The sequence below is a fragment of the Sinocyclocheilus anshuiensis genome, unplaced genomic scaffold, assembly GCF_001515605.1.
Source record: "Sinocyclocheilus anshuiensis isolate Anshui unplaced genomic scaffold, SAMN03320099.WGS_v1.1 scaffold454, whole genome shotgun sequence".
NCBI lineage: Eukaryota > Metazoa > Chordata > Actinopteri > Cypriniformes > Cyprinidae > Sinocyclocheilus > Sinocyclocheilus anshuiensis.
Window position 1 is genome coordinate 3,455,933 of NW_015548217.1, and position 19,203 is coordinate 3,475,135.

At 34.4% G+C, this 19,203-nt stretch overlaps 2 protein-coding genes and 1 pseudogene across 2 annotated transcripts; 1 reads left to right on the forward strand and 2 right to left on the reverse strand.

Annotated features, from left to right (window-relative positions):
- Nucleotides 1-977: 977 nt before the first annotated feature.
- On the reverse strand, nucleotides 978-6,690 carry LOC107654044 (glucose-6-phosphatase-like). The gene is made up of 5 exons (XM_016440938.1): nucleotides 6,057-6,690; nucleotides 4,071-4,180; nucleotides 3,213-3,318; nucleotides 3,017-3,132; nucleotides 978-1,869 (listed from the first exon to the last, which is right to left on the reverse strand). Exons 1-5 carry the CDS (start codon nucleotides 6,272-6,274, stop codon nucleotides 1,358-1,360), a joined length of 1,062 nt encoding a protein of 353 aa, XP_016296424.1. The 5' UTR covers nucleotides 6,275-6,690; the 3' UTR covers nucleotides 978-1,357.
- Nucleotides 6,691-9,433: 2,743 nt separating this feature from the next.
- Nucleotides 9,434-10,381, forward strand: LOC107653953 (glucose-6-phosphatase-like). The gene is made up of 4 exons (XM_016440813.1): nucleotides 9,434-9,721; nucleotides 9,805-9,914; nucleotides 10,013-10,121; nucleotides 10,229-10,381. The coding sequence occupies exons 1-4, from the start codon at nucleotides 9,492-9,494 to the stop codon at nucleotides 10,362-10,364; spliced, it is 585 nt and encodes a 194-aa protein (XP_016296299.1). The 5' UTR covers nucleotides 9,434-9,491; the 3' UTR covers nucleotides 10,365-10,381.
- Nucleotides 10,382-12,283: 1,902 nt separating this feature from the next.
- On the reverse strand, nucleotides 12,284-19,203 carry LOC107654046 (alanyl-tRNA editing protein Aarsd1-like; annotated as a pseudogene).

Sequence of the window (19,203 nt, forward strand, 5' to 3'; positions counted from 1 at the left end):
CTTTTTTAAAGATCATTATTTTGTGTATTTGGTGTAACAGAATATGTTGACATGCTTTAATGTTCAAAAAACACATTATTTTTCAAATACTGTACATTATTGTAGGTCCCCTTTAAAGAGATGATTACAGCCACATAAATTCATCGTAGTCAGGTTATATTTGTGAGGACGAACATCTTGAAACTTTCACAATTGATTTGTGTCTCATAATGTAGACCAATGTTCAAATGTTTCTAAAAGACGTACTGTATGGGGGAAATGTCTCATTAAAAGGACACAAGTCAAAGTTATTTGTACTAAATTGCTTCATGGCTTATTAATATTTGAAGAACTGATTGTCTGCCAAATGTCTGTGTGTCAAGGTCAATAAACCTCCGCAAATATAACCAGAAAAATACAATTTATGAAAAGACAAGGTTAGTTCAGGCTATGAAATGTCATGTGGTGCAACTCCTCAAAATGTATAAATGATCATTATTATTATTATTTATGAATATATGAATTAATACAAAAAAACTAAAGATAAGAATAAAAATATTTTCTTTCATGAAAATATTCATGAAAAAATAATTTTTTTCTTGCTTTATGAAACGTATTACAAAACATTCAGATGTGTATATTCACATCATGTATTCAAGATATAAAATGTTACTTTTTTATTTGATATACCACATGCCATATTTACAGTCATTAGAAACTTTTCTTGACAATGGTATAAATATTTATCTTAACCAACATAAATATGAGTACATTTCTTAAAAGTTTTTTTTAATTATTTTATTTTTTTCCCCAACATGGACATTTGTCTTTCATAATGCAGATCAACTTTTCATATTCAATATTGTATCTAAAAGACACACTGAAGAAGAAGAAGAAGAAGAAGAAGAAGAAGAAGAAGAAGAAGAACTCTTCATTTTTTTTCCTCAAAATCTTTTATTATTATTTCATTTATTATTATTTTATATGAATCATTATTTTACAATTATTTTAACAAAACTGCTTTACTTTAAAGATACCATTTTCTTGAAAATTTTATAAAAATAAGTTTTTCTAAACCAACATGAATACAAAGTACATTTCAAAGAACTACATTTCTAAAAGCTATTTTTTTCTCTCTCTCTATCTCTCTTTTAAATGGACATATGGTTTTCATAATGCAGAGAATTAAAAAAACAAATGCATCCAACAAACTAAAAGTTCAAAACTGTTTAAATGATTTGAGTTTTGTAGCCACCCATCGTGTTCATGCCATCTGAGAGGTATTTTATAAAGAGCGCACTGCAAAAATGTTTGCTGAACCACTGCATTAGCAGTTAAAACACAAAGCTGCATGTTTCAGTTTTGTACAAATGTTGCACTACATGCCCTTTTCATGCTTGCTTTTTGATGAAATCCAACATATGACTCCAGGAACGAGTGCAGTGGGAAGCACCAAAGCCACAGCGCTCTTGCAGAATGACAGAGAGTAGAAAAGTAACTGGTTACTTGAGGAAAACGTCATCTTGTCCAAAAGCTGCAGCAACACCAGTGACACACCAATACATCCTGTCCTGAAAGAGACGCTGCTGTGTTTCCTGCCTGCTGTTTCGCTGTAGCCTGACAAGTGAAGGCCAAGCCCCAGACCTAAAAGAGTGCCCATGTTCCTCAGCAGGCTGGCGAAGGGGGTGGTGTCCAAAAGGACCCAGTCTGGATTGATGCACCATTTCTGGGCCTTTGCCAATGTCCACAGCAGATCCACACCCACAGCTTTCAGAAGCACATAGAAACCCACGGCGAAGAAGAGCAGGAACACAGTCACGCTGATGTACTTCCTCAGACCGGCGCTGTAGATCCACTGCACTCTGGAGAATATCTCTGCTACAATTATACCTGGGAATAAAAGACCGACAGCTATGAGAGTGCCTGGATCCAGCATGAAGCACTGATGCACTATTAAGTGAATATAGCGATGCTTATTTTTTCCAGGATCTATTAATTCAGAAATACATAAAAATGCAATTCAAACATAACATGGCTTGAATACACCTCTTATCCACTGTAAACATTTTTTTTTTTTAAATTGTAAATAAAGATTATTGTACTGTTTTACATGAAAAAAGTATTATTTCAGTCTACTTAAAAATTGTTTACATGTTCAGTGTTACTTGCTGTTTTTGTAATTATTTGTGAAAATTTCAAGCAATTTCTGGGTAAAAATATTTAAAGTAAATCATAGACCAAATATTTTTCAGATGAGCATGTTTTTAATTTCTGAATTAAAAGTATTTTTGATATTTTGGGGGCCAAAAAAAAAAAAAGAGGCAAAAATACTGTATTATTATTTCTAAGAAAAATATTTTAATAAAACATCTCCATAATATTAAAGAAAATAAAATTTAAGAAAAGTTCAGGTGAGAGTTATAGTTTACAAACTAAATCCATAAAAAAAAACATTTTGTTACAGATGTAAAATAAACATTAATAAACAGGTAGTAACTAATTATTCAATTTTAGTTAATGAACATTACCTAAAAATAAAACATTAAAAACTTATTTCTCATTTCAATTTAGTTTAACTTGATGTACTGAAATAACTACAAATGAAAAACAGAAATGAATAAAAACTATATAGACATTCAAAAACAAAGTGAAAAACAGAACAAATTTAAGGTATTTTTAAAAAATCGATCTATCTATACTGTATATATATATATATATAAACTTGTAAACTATATATACATTTGTATAAAGAAAATACATATCTTTTTATTTGCTCTACGTTAAAAATGTATTATAACAATTTTTGAAAATAATGAGATGTGTACACTAGCATGTACTCAATTAAATTTTTTGACTTTTTACATAAGAAAGTTGAATGAAACCTTTCTTGAAAATGGTATATATACGTTTTTCTAAACCAACTTAAATACAATGGGTGCATTTCTAAGAATTCGATTTTCGATCGATTTTTCCCTTTTCTGCATGGTGAACACTCTCATATGTCACTGACCCACATACAAAAAGAGTAGAGACCCACCTGAAATAACTCCACTGATGACCTGGTGTGGGAAATGGGCTGAGAGATAGACTCTAGACATGCACACCAGTAACTCCACCAAACCCAGAAACATCCAGAGCATTAGCTGCAAAACTCTGAAAGCAGGAATGACTGTCAGGTGTGTGATATTAAAGCATTACGACTTGATGATCAGGCACATATGTCTCAGACTGACCTATAACGTAAAGGAGGTAGTTTTCTTTCAGCGAGAATGGAAAGCACTGCTGTAACCATCACATACCCAACACCCGCAGAACCCATGGCGTGACCCGACGGGCTTCCTGACAGACGAAAACCAAACAAGCAGTGTGGTGAAAACAGGGCAATGAATTCTAATTACAGATTACAGAAAATATCAAATCATTGATTGTGTGGGAAAGCAAATGTTGTTTGATTAGAGATGCATCTGTTCAGGGGCCTAAACTTGTCTGCTGGTTTCTCAGGCTGGTTTAGAGGAGTTTAGGACACCAGCTAAATCCAGGTTAAACAAGATAAGACCAACAAACCAGCTTAGGCAAAATACCAGCAGCCATTTAGATAAAATATCAGTTCAGGACAGGAAATTTATGAGCCTTTTTAATTGATCCAGGGTACTAATTCAGGTCAAGAACGAATGGATCCTCGCCAGCATGTGTAATATTAGTAGTAATACGCATGACTTCATTCAGATGCAGCCCTTGAACTGACACGCTACGATAACCAGAGGCAGATCCGTTTCCACATGAAAGATTAGAACAGCAACCTTGCTTAGATTGCATAACCACCGGTTTACAGAGTAGCAGATTTTATTTGGAGATAGAGCTATAATTCATACACAGCATGTAGTCAAAGTCGTTAGAAGGGGATGTCATGTACATTCAGTTGGTTTATGCGATAATGAGCAGTTCAATGTATATTATTCTGATGACTACTTACCAAAATGAATAAATAAACAAACAAATAAGCTTGAAATTTAAGTAGAAATGATTTTATGACGTGAGATCGACCAATCATAATCAAGTATTTCAGCCTTGCAATAAATACTGTAATATACCTGGTCCAGTTTCACATGTGATGGAGAACTGCTGCAGTTCAGGACGTTTTATAGGGCCATAAAACTTCGTCTCATGCACCCACCAGTACGGCCTCTCACCGAAGAGCACCCTATGAATATATCACAAAATAATATGGAAATGCATCATTAAAAATCATTTCAATTATTCATTTAATTGCAGAGGGAGAATAGCAGCACAAAGAAAAAAATACAGCATGATTTAATAATTCATTTCAATTAAAGGCACAATATGTAATTTTCACCGCTAGAGGGCGTGTATTTAAAACAAACAAAGAAACAAAGGCGTAGTTCGATGACGCCGTGACTGAGTGTGGAATCATGGGAGTTGTGGTCTTCATCCCCACAGCTGATGAAATCCGACGGGACTCGGACAGAAACCATGTTCATGGATGAGCTAATGATTTATTAACGTAGTAGAATGAAGCAGGTTGAGGCTGAAAGCCGTCGAAGCGAAACGAGGCCGCTGAACGAGTGTGACACACGGCTCGAAAGCAACGGAGCTTTTATTATGCCACAGTCGACCGCTTCCGCTCCTTCCGGTCGTGCGTATGTGGGGTAAAGCAGCACTGTTTTATCATACTAGATACATTTGAAAGTTCTGTTATAATGCTACTCTGTGCTGTCGTCACCGGTCTATTAAAACGCACAACATATTAAAGTGTCTTTGGTGTTTCCAAGTTTTCTACAAAACTAAACCGGAAATCGAGGGATTATGACGTCATTGGCAGGCGACACAATGACACTATGGACACGGTCTGTGTCACTAGTTAAAATTGCTTATTTCTCTGGATTTAAACATTCTTCGAAACATTTGGGATAATGTAAGTACACAAGTCAGCAAAATATATAACACTGTTCTAGTGGTTTTTGGATATTTTAATAAAAAAATCTTACATATTGTGCCTTTAAATAATCTTTCTTTGATAATAATAATTGAAATAATGCATGTTTATTATATTGTAATATTAACTTATGTTTTTAGAGAAATATTATTTTCTTAACCTTGAAAAAGCTATTGTACAGTGTGATACAGTGGGGAAGTCATGGCCTAATGGTTAGAGAGTCGGACTCGTAACCCAAAAGGTTGCGGGTTCAAGTCTCGTACCGGCAGGGATTGTAGGTGGGGGGAGTGAATGTACAGCGCTCTCTCCCACAGCGCTCTCTCCTACCTTCAATACCACGGCACCGAACCCCCAATTGCTCCCCGGGCACCGCAGCATAAATGGCTGCCCACTGCTCCGGGTGTGCGTTCACGGTGTGTGTGTGTTCACTGCTGTGTGTGTGCACTTTGGATGGGTTCACCATGGGTCACCATACTTGGCCACGTCACGTCACTTCACTAATAAATTGGTGCGTTATCAGACATATTACAAATTAAATTATCAAGATATTTCTATTAATTTTAAACATTAATATTTAAATATGATTTAATTAATTATAAATCATTATCATTAATCATTAAAATGTTTTCCTTGTGCAATATTTAACTGAAAACTCACCAATTTATTACACTGTGAAAAAAAAAATTTTTAAACAATGATTTTCTTTAAGTAGAAACACAGAAACAGTATTTTCTAATGTTTACTTGACCTCAAAAATAATTTTTACAATTTTGGTGCACTATTGAAAATATTAATTAAATGACCAATTAAGAATGAGTTATTTCTATTCATATTAAACATATGAATATTTAAGTAATTTATTAAATAAATATTAAAGACAATTTTAAATTGTGTTCTGTTTTCTTTGTGCTGCAATATTTAATTTATAACATTCTGATAATGCACCAATTTATTACACTGTCATTTTTTTCGAAAGATGTAAATGAAACAAACAAGCAAATACTATTTCAGTCTTTCTACTTCAAAATGTCATGTTTCATTCTATGTGTTACTTGGCATTACTTAGCAATTTCTGAGTCATTTCAGTTTGTTTCAATTAGTTTCAAACCAATGAGCATCTCACCACTTCAGCACAAGGTTTAGCCAGTCTCCAACCACAGCCACCCAGATGAGTTTGACACCCACGTCTCTGTGCAGATGAAACCAAATGGGGAAAAACACAAAGAAGGTGGCGTGGAGATCCGCCACAGAGGAGACCCACTGAAACAGATTCTCAGAGTCCCGGTACTCCGTCTGCAAATAGACGGCTAGGTTCACCCCCCAGCTGTGGAGCAGGTCCATCTCTGCAGTCTGAGATCGGGACAGTCACCCTGGAAAAGCAGAGGACAGACACAAGGCACAGGGATGGGGATCAAACTGCAGATACGCAGGCAGCCTGCCAGGCTTCGTACAGCCGTCGCACCCCGGCTTTCTGTTCTCGTTGGACTTTATTCAAGGCTAGATGGATTGGTTTTGTTTGCATGTTGACTGGAGAACTCAGAGGCCCTCGATTTCAGGACCTTTCACCCATGATGACGCTGATGGGACACATACTGATAAAATGCTGAGTGGACACACCGATTAGTTTTGTCTTTGGTTTCATGGAGTGTGATGTCACTGCGATCACATTTTGATCTGATCTAGTTTTAATGGTTCTGTCTGGCTTGTGATCATGGGAAAAAGAATGAACCATACTGTCCTGTAGGACAGATTCATTGATCCATTCGTGTTCTGACTTCTGTACTTCATGGTATTCTGAGATTTTTTTAAGTTCATTGTTTGTTTTTTTTTCAATTGTGCATGCTTTTAAAAATAGCACTTATTATTGAAATAATATACTTTAAAATAATATACTTGTGTACGAATTGAATGTAATGCTATTTGGACACTTCATGTGAAATGAAAATGTATTATAGTTTAAATGTATTTTTTTTTGACCCACCTAAATAGGATGCAAGTTCATAATTATTTCTTTTGTCTTTGAAATATGGTTAAAGTTGAACGTAATGTCGAGCATTTATGTTAAACTAAATTATACTTGAATGCACAGTAATTTCCATTGAAAGTGTATATTGTGTATTTGAATATGTTTGTAAGTAAAAATGGTAACACTTTACAATAAGGTTCATTAGTTAACTACATTAGTTAACATGAACTAATAATGAACTGCACTTATACAGCGTTTATTAATCTTTGTTAATGTTCATTTCAACATTTACTAATACATTATTAAAATCTTGTTAACATTAGTTAATGCACTGTGAACTAACATGAACTAACAATGAACATCTGTATTTTTATTAACTAACGTTAGTGAAGATTAGTAAATACAGTAACAAATGTATTGCTCATGGTTAGTTCATGTTAGTTTGTACATTAACTAATGTTTAACTAATGAACCTTATTGTAAAGTGTTACCGTAAAAATACTACCTTTAAATGCAATCTCAAATAACACACTACGGTTAAAAATAAAATCAACTACTTTACATGTGCTTTAGTATGTTAGACAACACATCAAATATAAGTAACTTTATAGTAAGCACCACAAAAATTTTTACAGTAAAACTTTTAATTTGACATCATTAAAAAGTGCACTTTTTAAGTGTACTTAAGTTTGTTAAGAAATATTCTTTCTTTAAGTACCATTAAGTGGCCGTTAATTTTATATCTCATTAATAATATATTATCTGCAGGTACATTTTTTGGTAACACTTTAATTTAAGGTGTCCTTGTTACACGTTACATGTACTTACTATTATAATAACAATAAATTATTCATAATTACATGCAAGCCAAACCCTAACCATATAGTAAGTACATGTAGTTAATTAATATTACTCAGTACTTAAATGTATAATTACACTGTAACAAGGACACCTTAAAATAAAGTGTAACCCATTTTTTTAAATGTGCTTTTAATACTTTAGGTACACTATAAGTGCACATTAAATTCAAATCAAGCACACTTCTTTTTCACAAGGGTTTGGATTTGGAGAAATGTACTGAGGTCCTGGGGCCCCACAAGCCCTTGAGGGCCCCACTCTCCATTCAATGCCAAAACATCACAGAAAAATGGGAGTGGGCTCTTTTGACTTAGCGAATTGAAAAGAGACCAATTCAACACCCTTGCAGAGAGTTTTGTACCAACAAACACCACTATCATTTTCTTCTATTCTGTTATATTCAAAGATGCAATTGGACGGATAAACAAACACTACAAGTATCAGCTAGAACTGACTAACAAAAAGCCTTGCATTGATTACAGTTTAACTTGTCATTTAAGCATCACTGATCAATGTAATGATTAATTCACTTATGTAACACGCATGTAAACAAACCAATTCAATATAATTCAGCAAGTGCCTATGTAAGCAGTCAAAGAATGCCTGTCTAAGAGCAACAGGTTCCCATACTGCTAATATTATCTTCTGAATTGTTTTGGTCAATTTTTGCCCTAGTTTTTCAAAAAGTCAAGAATGACATAGGTCTATAGATCAATTGCAACACGTGTTTGTTTTGGCAAAAAAAGAGACCCATATACCCTAAAAAAATAAATCAATAAACAAACAAACAAATAAACAAAATACATACGTTAATAAACAGCTTGTTTTCCAATGGAACATTATTTAAATCGAAAAGTATTTAAACTTGTTATACTGTTTTTATGCCGATTTAAATAAATAAAAAAATGACTTAAGTATAACATTACAGTAAAAATGTAAATATATTGAATTTATTTTTTTTTATATGCAGGGAAATTATAGCATAATGCAAATCTTAGGATTAATATTCTTTATGTAACAAATTTATATTTTATTTATTTGTAAGAATCACTCATTACCTTATGTTTTATAATTCATGCAAATGTAGATTTTTATGAAATATATTAACATATACATTTACATATCTTAGTAAAAATTTTTTGATTTATTTTTATATTCAATAGTACACACACACACACACAATATTCTTTATGTAACAAATGAATATTTTATGTATTTGCAAGAATCATTCATAACTTAAAAAATTGATAAAATGTATATTAATAGATATTTTTATATATTTTATTATTAGCAAATATATTTGATATATATTTTTATATTTATTAGCACACACACACACACACACACACACACATATATATATATATTTGACAGCATATATATATATATTTATTTAGAAATCGAGCTAGAGATGTTGACTGAGACTGGATGTGTTTCTGAGGTCACAGATGAGTTCAATGATTCACTGCTACGTCTTTTCTACGTCCTTTTTCTAATGAACTTGTATGTGCGTTATCTCTTCTGACAGGACAAACAAGCTCTTAACTCTGACGTTTTTTTTTGTTTTTTTTCTGTTCCACTCTGTGTTTTATTACACATGTGCAAGGTTCAAAGATCGTTTTGTCCATGCGTTGTGGTGGTGGGCCTGCCAGTATAAAAACCACAGGCAGGCGCTGGAGGACTATCACTCTTGACAAGCTCTCCAACACATAGTGCCTTAGAGAAAGTCTAAACATGAATGCTGTGATGGATACATTGCACGGGTTTGGAGTGAGTAGCACCCAATACCTGCAGACCCATTACAAAGACGCCCAAGGATGGTTTCTTTTCGTCTCCTTTGCGGCAGATCTGAGGAACACCTTCTTCATCTTCTTTCCCATCTGGTTCCATCTGAAAGAATCAGTCGGGATCAAGCTCATCTGGGTGGCTGTGATAGGAGACTGGCTCAATCTGGTCTTCAAATGGTAAGCAAATGGACCAACAAAGAGTTTACAGTCAAATTAAATCATGAATTGAATTTTAATGTTCTTCCATTCATCTATTTAAGGATCCTGTTTGGAGAACGTCCATACTGGTGGGTCCATGAGACTTCCTACTACATCAACAGCTCAACGCCGCATATTGAGCAGTATCCCATGACCTGTGAGACTGGTCCAGGTGCGTCTTTCTCCTCTAGAAGTACACTAGTCCACTTAAAACCTGTTTCATCATACATCAAAAGAGCACTTTGATCACTTAGCTGCTTCTTGATGCAGGAAGCCCATCTGGTCACGCTATGGGCGCTGCTGGTGTTTACTACACATTGGTCACCTCAATCCTCGCCATAATGCTGAGCAAAGAGAAGAAATCCTCACCTAAGAGCCTGTAAGTCAATCTTTATCACTATTAGGTCATTTTTACATTGTGTTTGTTTTTAAATAGATAGTTGCTTCTGCAATATGTTTATGATGTACTATCTGTTTTTTAATCAGATACTTGCGTGGTTCACTTTGGACACTCTTCTGGACGGTCCAGGTCTGTGTTTGTCTCTCTCGGGTCTTCATCGCCGCTCATTTCCCCCATCAAGTTTTCGCAGGAGTTATTTCAGGTAAACAGCTCAACAAATAGTCATTTACTCTTAAAAATAAAGGTTCCTAAAGGGGGTTTTCATTTTGAAAAGTCTTTCCTGCTCACCAAAGATGTATTTATTTGACCAGAAATATACTAAAAACAGAAATATTGTGAAATATTATTGCAATTTAAAATAACTGTTTTCTCTTTGGACATATTTTTAAATGTGATTTATTGCTGTGATGCAAAGCTGTATTTTCAGCATCATTACTCCAGTCTTCAGTGTCACATGATCTGTCAGAGATCATTCTAAAATGCTGATTTGCTGCTCAAGAAACATTTATTATTATCAATGTAGAAAACAGTTTTTGCTGCCTAATTTTTTTGTGAAAATCGAGAGACACTACTATACAAAAGTAAGTTAGAAGTAAAATAATGTAAAGTAATTTTAAATAAATAAATAAACATATAAATACTTTTATTCCACATACATGTCTACTAACTCTCATTAGAGTGTTAGTAGAGTATTAGTTGACTGGTTAGGGGTAGAATAAGTTCAAATGTACAGTCGTGGGCAGAATTATTGGCACCCTTGGTAAATATGATCAAAGAAGGCTGTGAAAATAAATCTCCTCTTCAGTTCACCACACTCATTTTCTATAGGGTTCAGGTCAGAGGACTGGAATGGCCATAGCAGAAGCTTGGTTTTGTGCCCAGTGACCCATTTTTGTGTTGTTTTTAAGGTTTGTTTTTGGATTATTGTCCGGTTGGAAGATCCAAACATGGCCCATTATAAGATTTCTAACAGAGTCAGTCACTTTTTGATTTTTTTATCTGTTGGTATTTGATAGAACCAAAGATGCCATGTATCTAAACAAGATGTCCAGGACCTCCAGCAGAAATATAGGCCCACAACATTAAAAATACAGCAGTATATTTACATTGTACATTGTACACATGGGGTACTTTTTATCCCTGTGTGCACCAAACCCATCTTGAGTGTTTGTTGCTAAAAAGCTAATTTTTTAGTTAGTTTTTCTTAGGGGTTAACTGTGATTGTTGATAGTACAGATTTTTAGTCCTCCTCGGACAACTTCTGTTAATTACTGTATATGTCCAAACATTTTTCAGAATTTAAGTTTGTGTTCATTCAGGTGGACAATCAAGATTATTTTAAATGGAATAGCAGCATTGTTGACATAGTGGTCCAGAACAACATCACCAGCCTCAAAGGAAGAGGCAGGAGCATTTCAAGCATGGATTCAAACTTATTACATTTTTTTCTCCTATGATGCAAGCGCAGCAAATATGTAGTCTAGATCAAATGCAATGAAATTCTCTTCCAGATGTAAATGAAAGGAAAGATCAGTAATTTAGGATAATTCATGTATACAGCAAACACACACGTGTATATACAGTGGTGGACAAAATTATTAGTACACTAGTATATATATATATAAAGACTGATCTGTAGTTATCAGAAAAGTTTGTTTGCAGTTCTTGCTGCTAAAGGTGGCACAAACAGATTTTAAGTTTAAAGGGGCAATTAGTTTTTTTCTCATGGGTAATATGTAGTCTAGATCAAATGCAATTAAATTCTCTTCCAGATGTAAATGAAAGGAAAGATCAGTAATTTAGGATAATTCATGTATACAGCAAACACACGTGTGTATATACAGTGGTGGACAAAATTATTAGTACACTAGTATATATATATATAAAGACTGATCTGTAGTTATCAGAAAAGTTTGTTTGCAGTTCTTGCTGCTAAAGGTGGCACAAACAGATTTTAAGTTTAAAGGGACAATTAGTTTATTTTCATTAGCATATTTGTGCATCTACAGCTGAATGCGTTTTATAATCAATAGAGAACACACCTATAGATTTTTACTTTTAATAAATGCATTACTAGAAAAAATTGCAGTGCTTCATTTTGCAGTAAAGTTGAACTGTTTGGTTAAGATAATTATTCATATGGATTTGGAATGACATGAGGTTGAGTAAGATTATTAGATGTCTGTCTGGTAGAGCTGCTGTCTCTGTTTTTTATTCTTATACACTTAATTCGGTATTTTTTGGCTATTATTATGAACCAGTCCAATGGCTGATAAATAATCAATTAATTATGTGCATTATGGTGATTTCTGAAGGGTGTGCATTACTTCAAATTAACAAAGGAAAAATATCAATACATATACTTCATAGGCCATGGAGTCATTTCATTCCGATCAAAATAAGACAATGTTTTTGTAAACTCAATCATATGACAGTGCGACACTTACAAAACGATTAGCCTTAGAAATATTTTCATTATTTCCAGTGAAAAGGCATTATCACTCATGCTCCAATTTACTCCAAAGTCCACCATCCAAGTAATGTTTCTCTGATCACAGCAGCACTGTAGCTACACTGGAAGCAAACAATGTTGCGTCGCACCGCAGTGGCTTGAGTTGTGTTGAAGCGGCATGTTATCTACAAATGTTCACAGACCAATCAGCTGTAAGACTGCAAATATAATTTAGAATTTGTTTCTTTAAATTGCCACTTAGAAATCCATTCATTTAAAAACTACATTTGCATGGGCTTTTTAAGAACAGTGAAAAAACTTTACACGTCAGTACTCTAGTAAAATTCTAGTAAAATTATTTAAATCTGAAGGTCCGAAACATCACAAGCTGCCTGTGATGCAACAAGTCAGAAGTATAATATACAGTATAACTAATAAATCTACAGCATGGAAACATACATTTTTTTTTAGATGGAGCAGAATAATAAATAGGCTGGAGTAGTTATGTAGTGCATCAAAAACAGAAATGGAGCCTCTATCAACTGAAGGTGCATCATGATGTGTTGCAACGTATTGTGCGCTTCCAGTGTAGACTGCAACAAAGCAGTCTAGTTTTGACGAGTCGCAGCATGATGCATGTGTTCGGTGTAGACAGAGTCTGGATCGTCATGACCGCACCTGAATGTCAGTGTCTGTCTGCGGTCGTTTTATTCTTCTCCTGCAGTGAGTTTGCAGCTGTGCTCCTTCAGTAAAGCCTCAGCTTCTGCTCTCTTCACCAGACTGTTGGCCTTACCCTGGTAACGTCCAGCCTTTCCTGCTCCTTTACCCTGCAGCAGCTCTGACACCCTGCACACGACGACACAAACACAGGAGAATATGTTTCAGAAGAGTGGCACCTACTGGAAGAATCACTGCACAACATAAATCTACATGCAACCTTGGGAAAACAATCAATCAGATTTAATATAGTATCATGCTCTTGACATGCATAAAGCATAAAGCAAATAACTATGAACAAAACTAAATTAGCAGCTAGTAAACTAGATGGAAGAATGATTCATGCTGAGTTACGTTGCTTCTGAGTTAAATCTGTGAAATAAGGTGTACTTCATGTACAATGTGTCATTTGAACACTGTGATACTACGGTATCAACTATCTGAGATGTGAAAGTCACTTTACATGCAGGCAGACAGTCTTTGTCTGTTTAAGTGGGTGGTACTTGGCCAGATTAAGCTGCCACTTGAATAAAAAAATAAAAATAAAAAATGCAATTAACCCTATAAAGCCTACTGTCTCATATTTGATATGCAAATTTATAAGGCCTCTAAATGATCAAAAACGTGTTGTGCACAATCTACTACATGTCTTCTGTCATCTGACTGACAGTTTATAGTTTTTTAGTAAGTAAAAGGCCTTGTAGTTTTACTGTAAAACTGTCTCCCTTCAGGTTGTGGTTCGTATGTATTTTTGCTGTGAAATCTTTACAACAATTACACAAGAATTACTTTTATATTTTTAATAGTGCTGTCAAACGATTAATCGCGATTAATCGCATCCAAAAGTTTTTGTTTACATAATAAATGTGTGTGTACTGTGTTTATTTATTATGTAAATATAAATACACACATACAGTATATATTTTGAAAATATTTACATGTATATACATTTATATTATTATATTATATATAAATATATTTAATATATAAACATAACATATTTTTCTTAAATATATACATGCATGTGTTTGTATTTATATATACATAATAAATATACACAGTGCACACACATATATTATGTAAACAAAAACTTTTATTTTGGATGCGATTAATCGTTTGACAGCACTAATTAATTTTAGTAATGTTGGAAGATGAACACTTACTGGACTAAAGCAACTTAGGTTTACTTGATTAAATGCATAATTTTTTTGAAAAATCATGCTAAAAATGTGAGTATCAAATAAGATACATCAGGCTTTTGAGGCGCGCTTATTTGTTCATCTCTTAGTTATCATTATATCACATTACATTATATATTTTGACCCCACAACATGAGTTGATCATAAAATTAAGCATGGAAAAATCATCTTAATAAGACATATATTGGTAGAGATAGAGTGACAACTGCTATTTTACGGTTTAATTTTTATTTACAGTCTCATTGATTTACATTAAAAGCTATTTCATTTTACTTTTTGGCATTGGACTGTAAATCTCTATTTTGCTCAGTTTGAGCCTCTGAATAAAACCGAGATGTTTTTTCTTCCTTGAGTATGAGCGCCATAGTTTATGAGGTATAAAAGCCTGATGTATCAAAAATGATACTCAACAAAAAACACATAAAAATTTGATTTTTCCAGACGTTGGGTAAAGGTTTGACATACTATTCCATTTTGAAAATTTTGCTTTTGCTTACTATTATTTCACATGTCAGGCTTTACAGGGTTAAAAATGGGCAGAATGAAAGGGAATAAATTAGGATTGGTCTTACCGAGGTCCCACTTCAGTGACAATATTCTCAGGCCCGGCAAGCAGGAACAGTCCTGCACCCTTCTCCTCACCCACGGTCAGAAAGATCACGATGTCCTACACAAACACAACAATGAGAGTATAAACTACACACCAATCTCCAATCTAGCAATGCACATACATGCTCCTCAATGAATAAAAGATGTGCTTCACCTGAAATCCAATTTCATTGGCGATGATGTTCATGAACTCATTATCACCATCTTTACTGTGAAAAGGAACAAGGCTTGGACTGAACTTTTGAATATCGGAAATGTAATCAGAAATACATCAGGACATGGAAGTAGAATAAGTTGACAGCCTTTCTTGTCGATTCGATTCACTCATACAGCTTTGACTAAAGGCTAAAAGTCAATCACACACTTGTGCAAGCTGAAGAAGTTTCCTCTGTCCGCTTTGTTTTTGAAGTTCTGCGCTATCAGAACAGCCATTTCCCTCAGGATAATTAGATTACTCTGTCAGAGGAACATAAAGGGTAATGATTAATAATGGCAAAAGTCCCAAGATTAAACCTTGTCTACTGGCACAGTAGGTTACCTTCTGAAGACGTTTGACCGTCTTCTGTAGCTTGTCCACAGCATCAACGTGCTCATCTGCTCCTGTCCTAATAAACCACAGCGACAAACATTAGCTCATGCTAGAAGAAAGCAGAAAGGTCACTTGACTCCAACTCACTTGAGAAGGCCGGTCAGTGATTTTTCAATGCTGTAACTCTTTTCAGCATATTTCAGCACTCTGCTGCCAGCTATGAAAATCAGGTTGGTTTTATTCTTCTTCCCTTTTTCGGTCCCCAAAATCTTTATAACCTAAGGAGCACATTTTTTTTGAGTGATTAAACAGTAGAATAGCTCTGAATAATACACTCCACCTGTGGCCCATAGTTAAGTTGGCCTAAAATGTGCTTGATAGGGAGAGCAGGAATGACCTGAAGGTGACTGAGGTTGGACACATGAGTCCCGCAGCACATGTTGGCATCTACGCCCTCGATGTCAATGATCCTGATGGGCCCAGCGTGGTCGTCAGGAAGACCTCGGCTTCTCACCTGTTTATGAGAATCGAAAAAATGTGGTTTGTTAGTTCTGCGCAAAGTAAAAGTGAATTTGGGGACAGGATTACTTTAAAATCATTAAAGATATATGTCACTATAAGTCATCAAAAGATCTTATTAAATTCTATAAACTTAGGAAAAAAGTAACCAAAAACTGATGAGATTTTGTTGAGGATAAAGGGGGAAAGATCTGCTGCCAAACTTAAAAAAATAAAAATAAAAAAAGCAAAAGAGGCAAATAGAAATAAAAGATGTTTTACGGTACTTTCTTATCTCAATATAAGATTATAGTACTTTTGGATTTTGCTTTTAATTTCAGTTTTGTTGTAGTTAGCTTCATTCAGTTTTATTTTGTGGACACATTTCTATTGATTTTTTATACATTTATTATATTTTAGCAACAAGGGTTCAGACTGTAAAGCCATTTATAATGTCTATTTTAAAATAAATGTTCTTTCTATACATCAAAGAATCCTGACATAAAAATCACAGTTTCCACAAAATATATTAAGCAGCCAGGACAACCATTTTCAACATTAATAATAATGATAAATGTTTCTGGAGCAGCAAATCAGCATATTAGAATGATTTCTGAAGGATCGTGTGACACTGAAGCTGAAAATTCAACTTTACATCACAGGAATAAATAACATTTTAAAATATATTTAAACAGAAAAGAGTTATTTTAAACTGTAATAATATTTACAATAGTACTGTGTTCACTATATTTTTTATCAAATAAATGCACCCTTGGTGAACATAAGAGACTTTCTTTTAAAACATTTAAAAAAATCTTAGTTCAGATCTTAACGTTTGAACAACATTGCATATTATAGTTTTTCGCTTTGAATATTATTTATTTATTGTTGTTTTTTGCTTTGATTAATTTTTCACCTAATTTATGTTGTGTCGCTAATCTTCTCATTATTATTGCGCACATTGAATTACTGATTAATGATAACTCATTTGTTCTGTAGTTTGGGTAATAAAACTTAAAAGTGAGTAAATGTTGTGAAAATTTGATTCCTAGAAAGACTGATAGTAGATTTCTGAACATGCCTTCTCCACAGCAGGATCATCAATGGACAGGAGATTGACAGTGACTGGAATGTGTGCACGAATCTTTTCATTCACAGCCGCCTCCAAAGCCTCCATCTCTCCAGGCTTCACCGCGGCTGTGTCCAGCTCTATGCTGCTACGCTGACGTCTCAAATCCCTGGATCATTTCATAACCAGCCGGATGGTTTTAACATTTAGAAATCAAATTGATTTCTGAGTCATTTAATAGATTCTGCCAAAGCTCTTACCAAGAGGTAGTTTTGTAAACATTGTATCAGCCAAAGCAGTGATCAAGTGTTGACCTTTAAAAATGACAATAAGCATGTGATGAAATTAGTTTGAGCTTCACTATAAAACTTTAACCCTATAAAGCCTGCTGTATCATATTTCACATGCAAATTTCTGACTCTAAATTAGTGCTGTCAAACGATTAATTGCGTTAAGTTTTTGTTTAAATCAAATATTTGTGTGTACTGTGTATATATTTATTATGTGTATGTATATATATATATATATATATATTTGGATGTGATTAATCGCGATTAATCGTTTGACAGCACTACTCTAAATTATTTATGTGATCACAAGTTTGAGATAAACCTGTTGTAAACCATCTACTTCATGCCTTCCGTCACCTGAATGAGACACTTTTTTAGCAAAAAAATAAAAAAGCATTTTAGCATTTTATGTTTTGACCCCAAAATAAAAAATACAAAGCTTTGATCATAAAACTAAGCATTAAATATCATCTTACAAAGACATATGCTATAGCATAATATTTGTATGCATTTTATGTAAGCAAGTCTGCTATACTGTTAGAAAGATCTCAGTGATTTACATAACAAGCTATTAGAACTTCGGCCATATAAATATCAGTAACTGCACCAAATTGCATATTTTGGCTCAGTTTCAATAAAACTGAGGTGTTGTTTTCCTCCTAGAGTGTCACTAAAGGTCCATATTCTCACTTATATCATACTATATGTGTCATAAAACCCTGATGTATCAAATATGATGTCTCAAAAATGTGCAAACTTTTTGTCTAATTTGATTTCTCCTGATTATTATTTCCTATGTTTGCCTTCCCAGGGTAAAGTAATAGTTCACCTAAACCCTCATTCCTTCCTCACCCGAATGCTGCTGCATGTGGTCAAAGCGTCGCTCCCAGTCCAGCTTGATGTGCACCTCCTGACCCTCCTCCAGAGCAGAGCTGATGAAATGCACCGCCTCCGGACCCTGTCTCAACACCCGCAGGACAGGGACACCTCCAACCGTCCCATGATCATCAGGCTGGAAATGAAATAGAAAGACATCAATCTCAAATCATGCTCATGCAATGAACAATATATTCAGGGATTGTTCAAATATTGTATCTAGTTACCTGCTTGGAATGACATTAGAGGGGAAACTCACCTGTCCTCCGCCCTCTGGAAACAGAATCGTGTCTTTCAGTTTCAGATTAAAGCCCTTCAGCTTGTCTTTCTTTCCATTATTCTCGAGGGTTGATTCTGCAGGCACACAAGACACGACACACGTGTCAAACTGTAAACAGAAAAGTGGACAAACAACATGGACTTTTTTTCTTCTTCTTAATTTATATGTATTTGTCTTAAACTCATGCAGTGACAAATGGATTTCAAAAATACCTTGTTAATGTTACTATCAGGATTTATCATGTCATTATTTTACATGAATTATATGTAGAGACAAGTATAATCTCTGCAGCTGTCACTGCTGCTGGACATGTGCGGTCATTGTAAACTGCAGATGTTCACTCATTCAGATAATGGTCTGGCGATACACATACAGTGAAATATCATAACATTAGGAAAAAAGTCACATACCTCCTGCATATAACAGTCCCTCTGACATTTGAAAGCCATGTTCCAACCACAGTCTATGGTTCCAACAAATGTAAAGTACAAGTGATCAGTATTTGCTACAGTAAACTCAACCGAGAGTTAAAACATGGCCGC

Excerpts from the sequence above, each read along its gene's own strand:
- LOC107654044 (XM_016440938.1), bottom strand. The coding sequence starts at position 6,274 with ATGGACCTGCTCCACAGCTGGGGGGTGAACCTAGCCGTCTATTTGCAG. Across the intron at positions 4,181-6,056 it reads CTAAACCTTGTGCTGAAGTG|GGTGCTCTTCGGTGAGAGGC; the intron begins GTGAGATGCTCA and ends ATATATTCATAG. Across the intron at positions 1,870-3,016 it reads CATCAGTGGAGTTATTTCAG|GTATAATTGTAGCAGAGATA; the intron begins GTGGGTCTCTAC and ends TTTTATTCCCAG.
- LOC107653953 (XM_016440813.1), top strand. The coding sequence starts at position 9,492 with ATGAATGCTGTGATGGATACATTGCACGGGTTTGGAGTGAGTAGCACC. Across the intron at positions 9,915-10,012 it reads GACCTGTGAGACTGGTCCAG|GAAGCCCATCTGGTCACGCT; the intron begins GTGCGTCTTTCT and ends TTCTTGATGCAG. Across the intron at positions 10,122-10,228 it reads AAATCCTCACCTAAGAGCCT|ATACTTGCGTGGTTCACTTT; the intron begins GTAAGTCAATCT and ends TTTTTTAATCAG.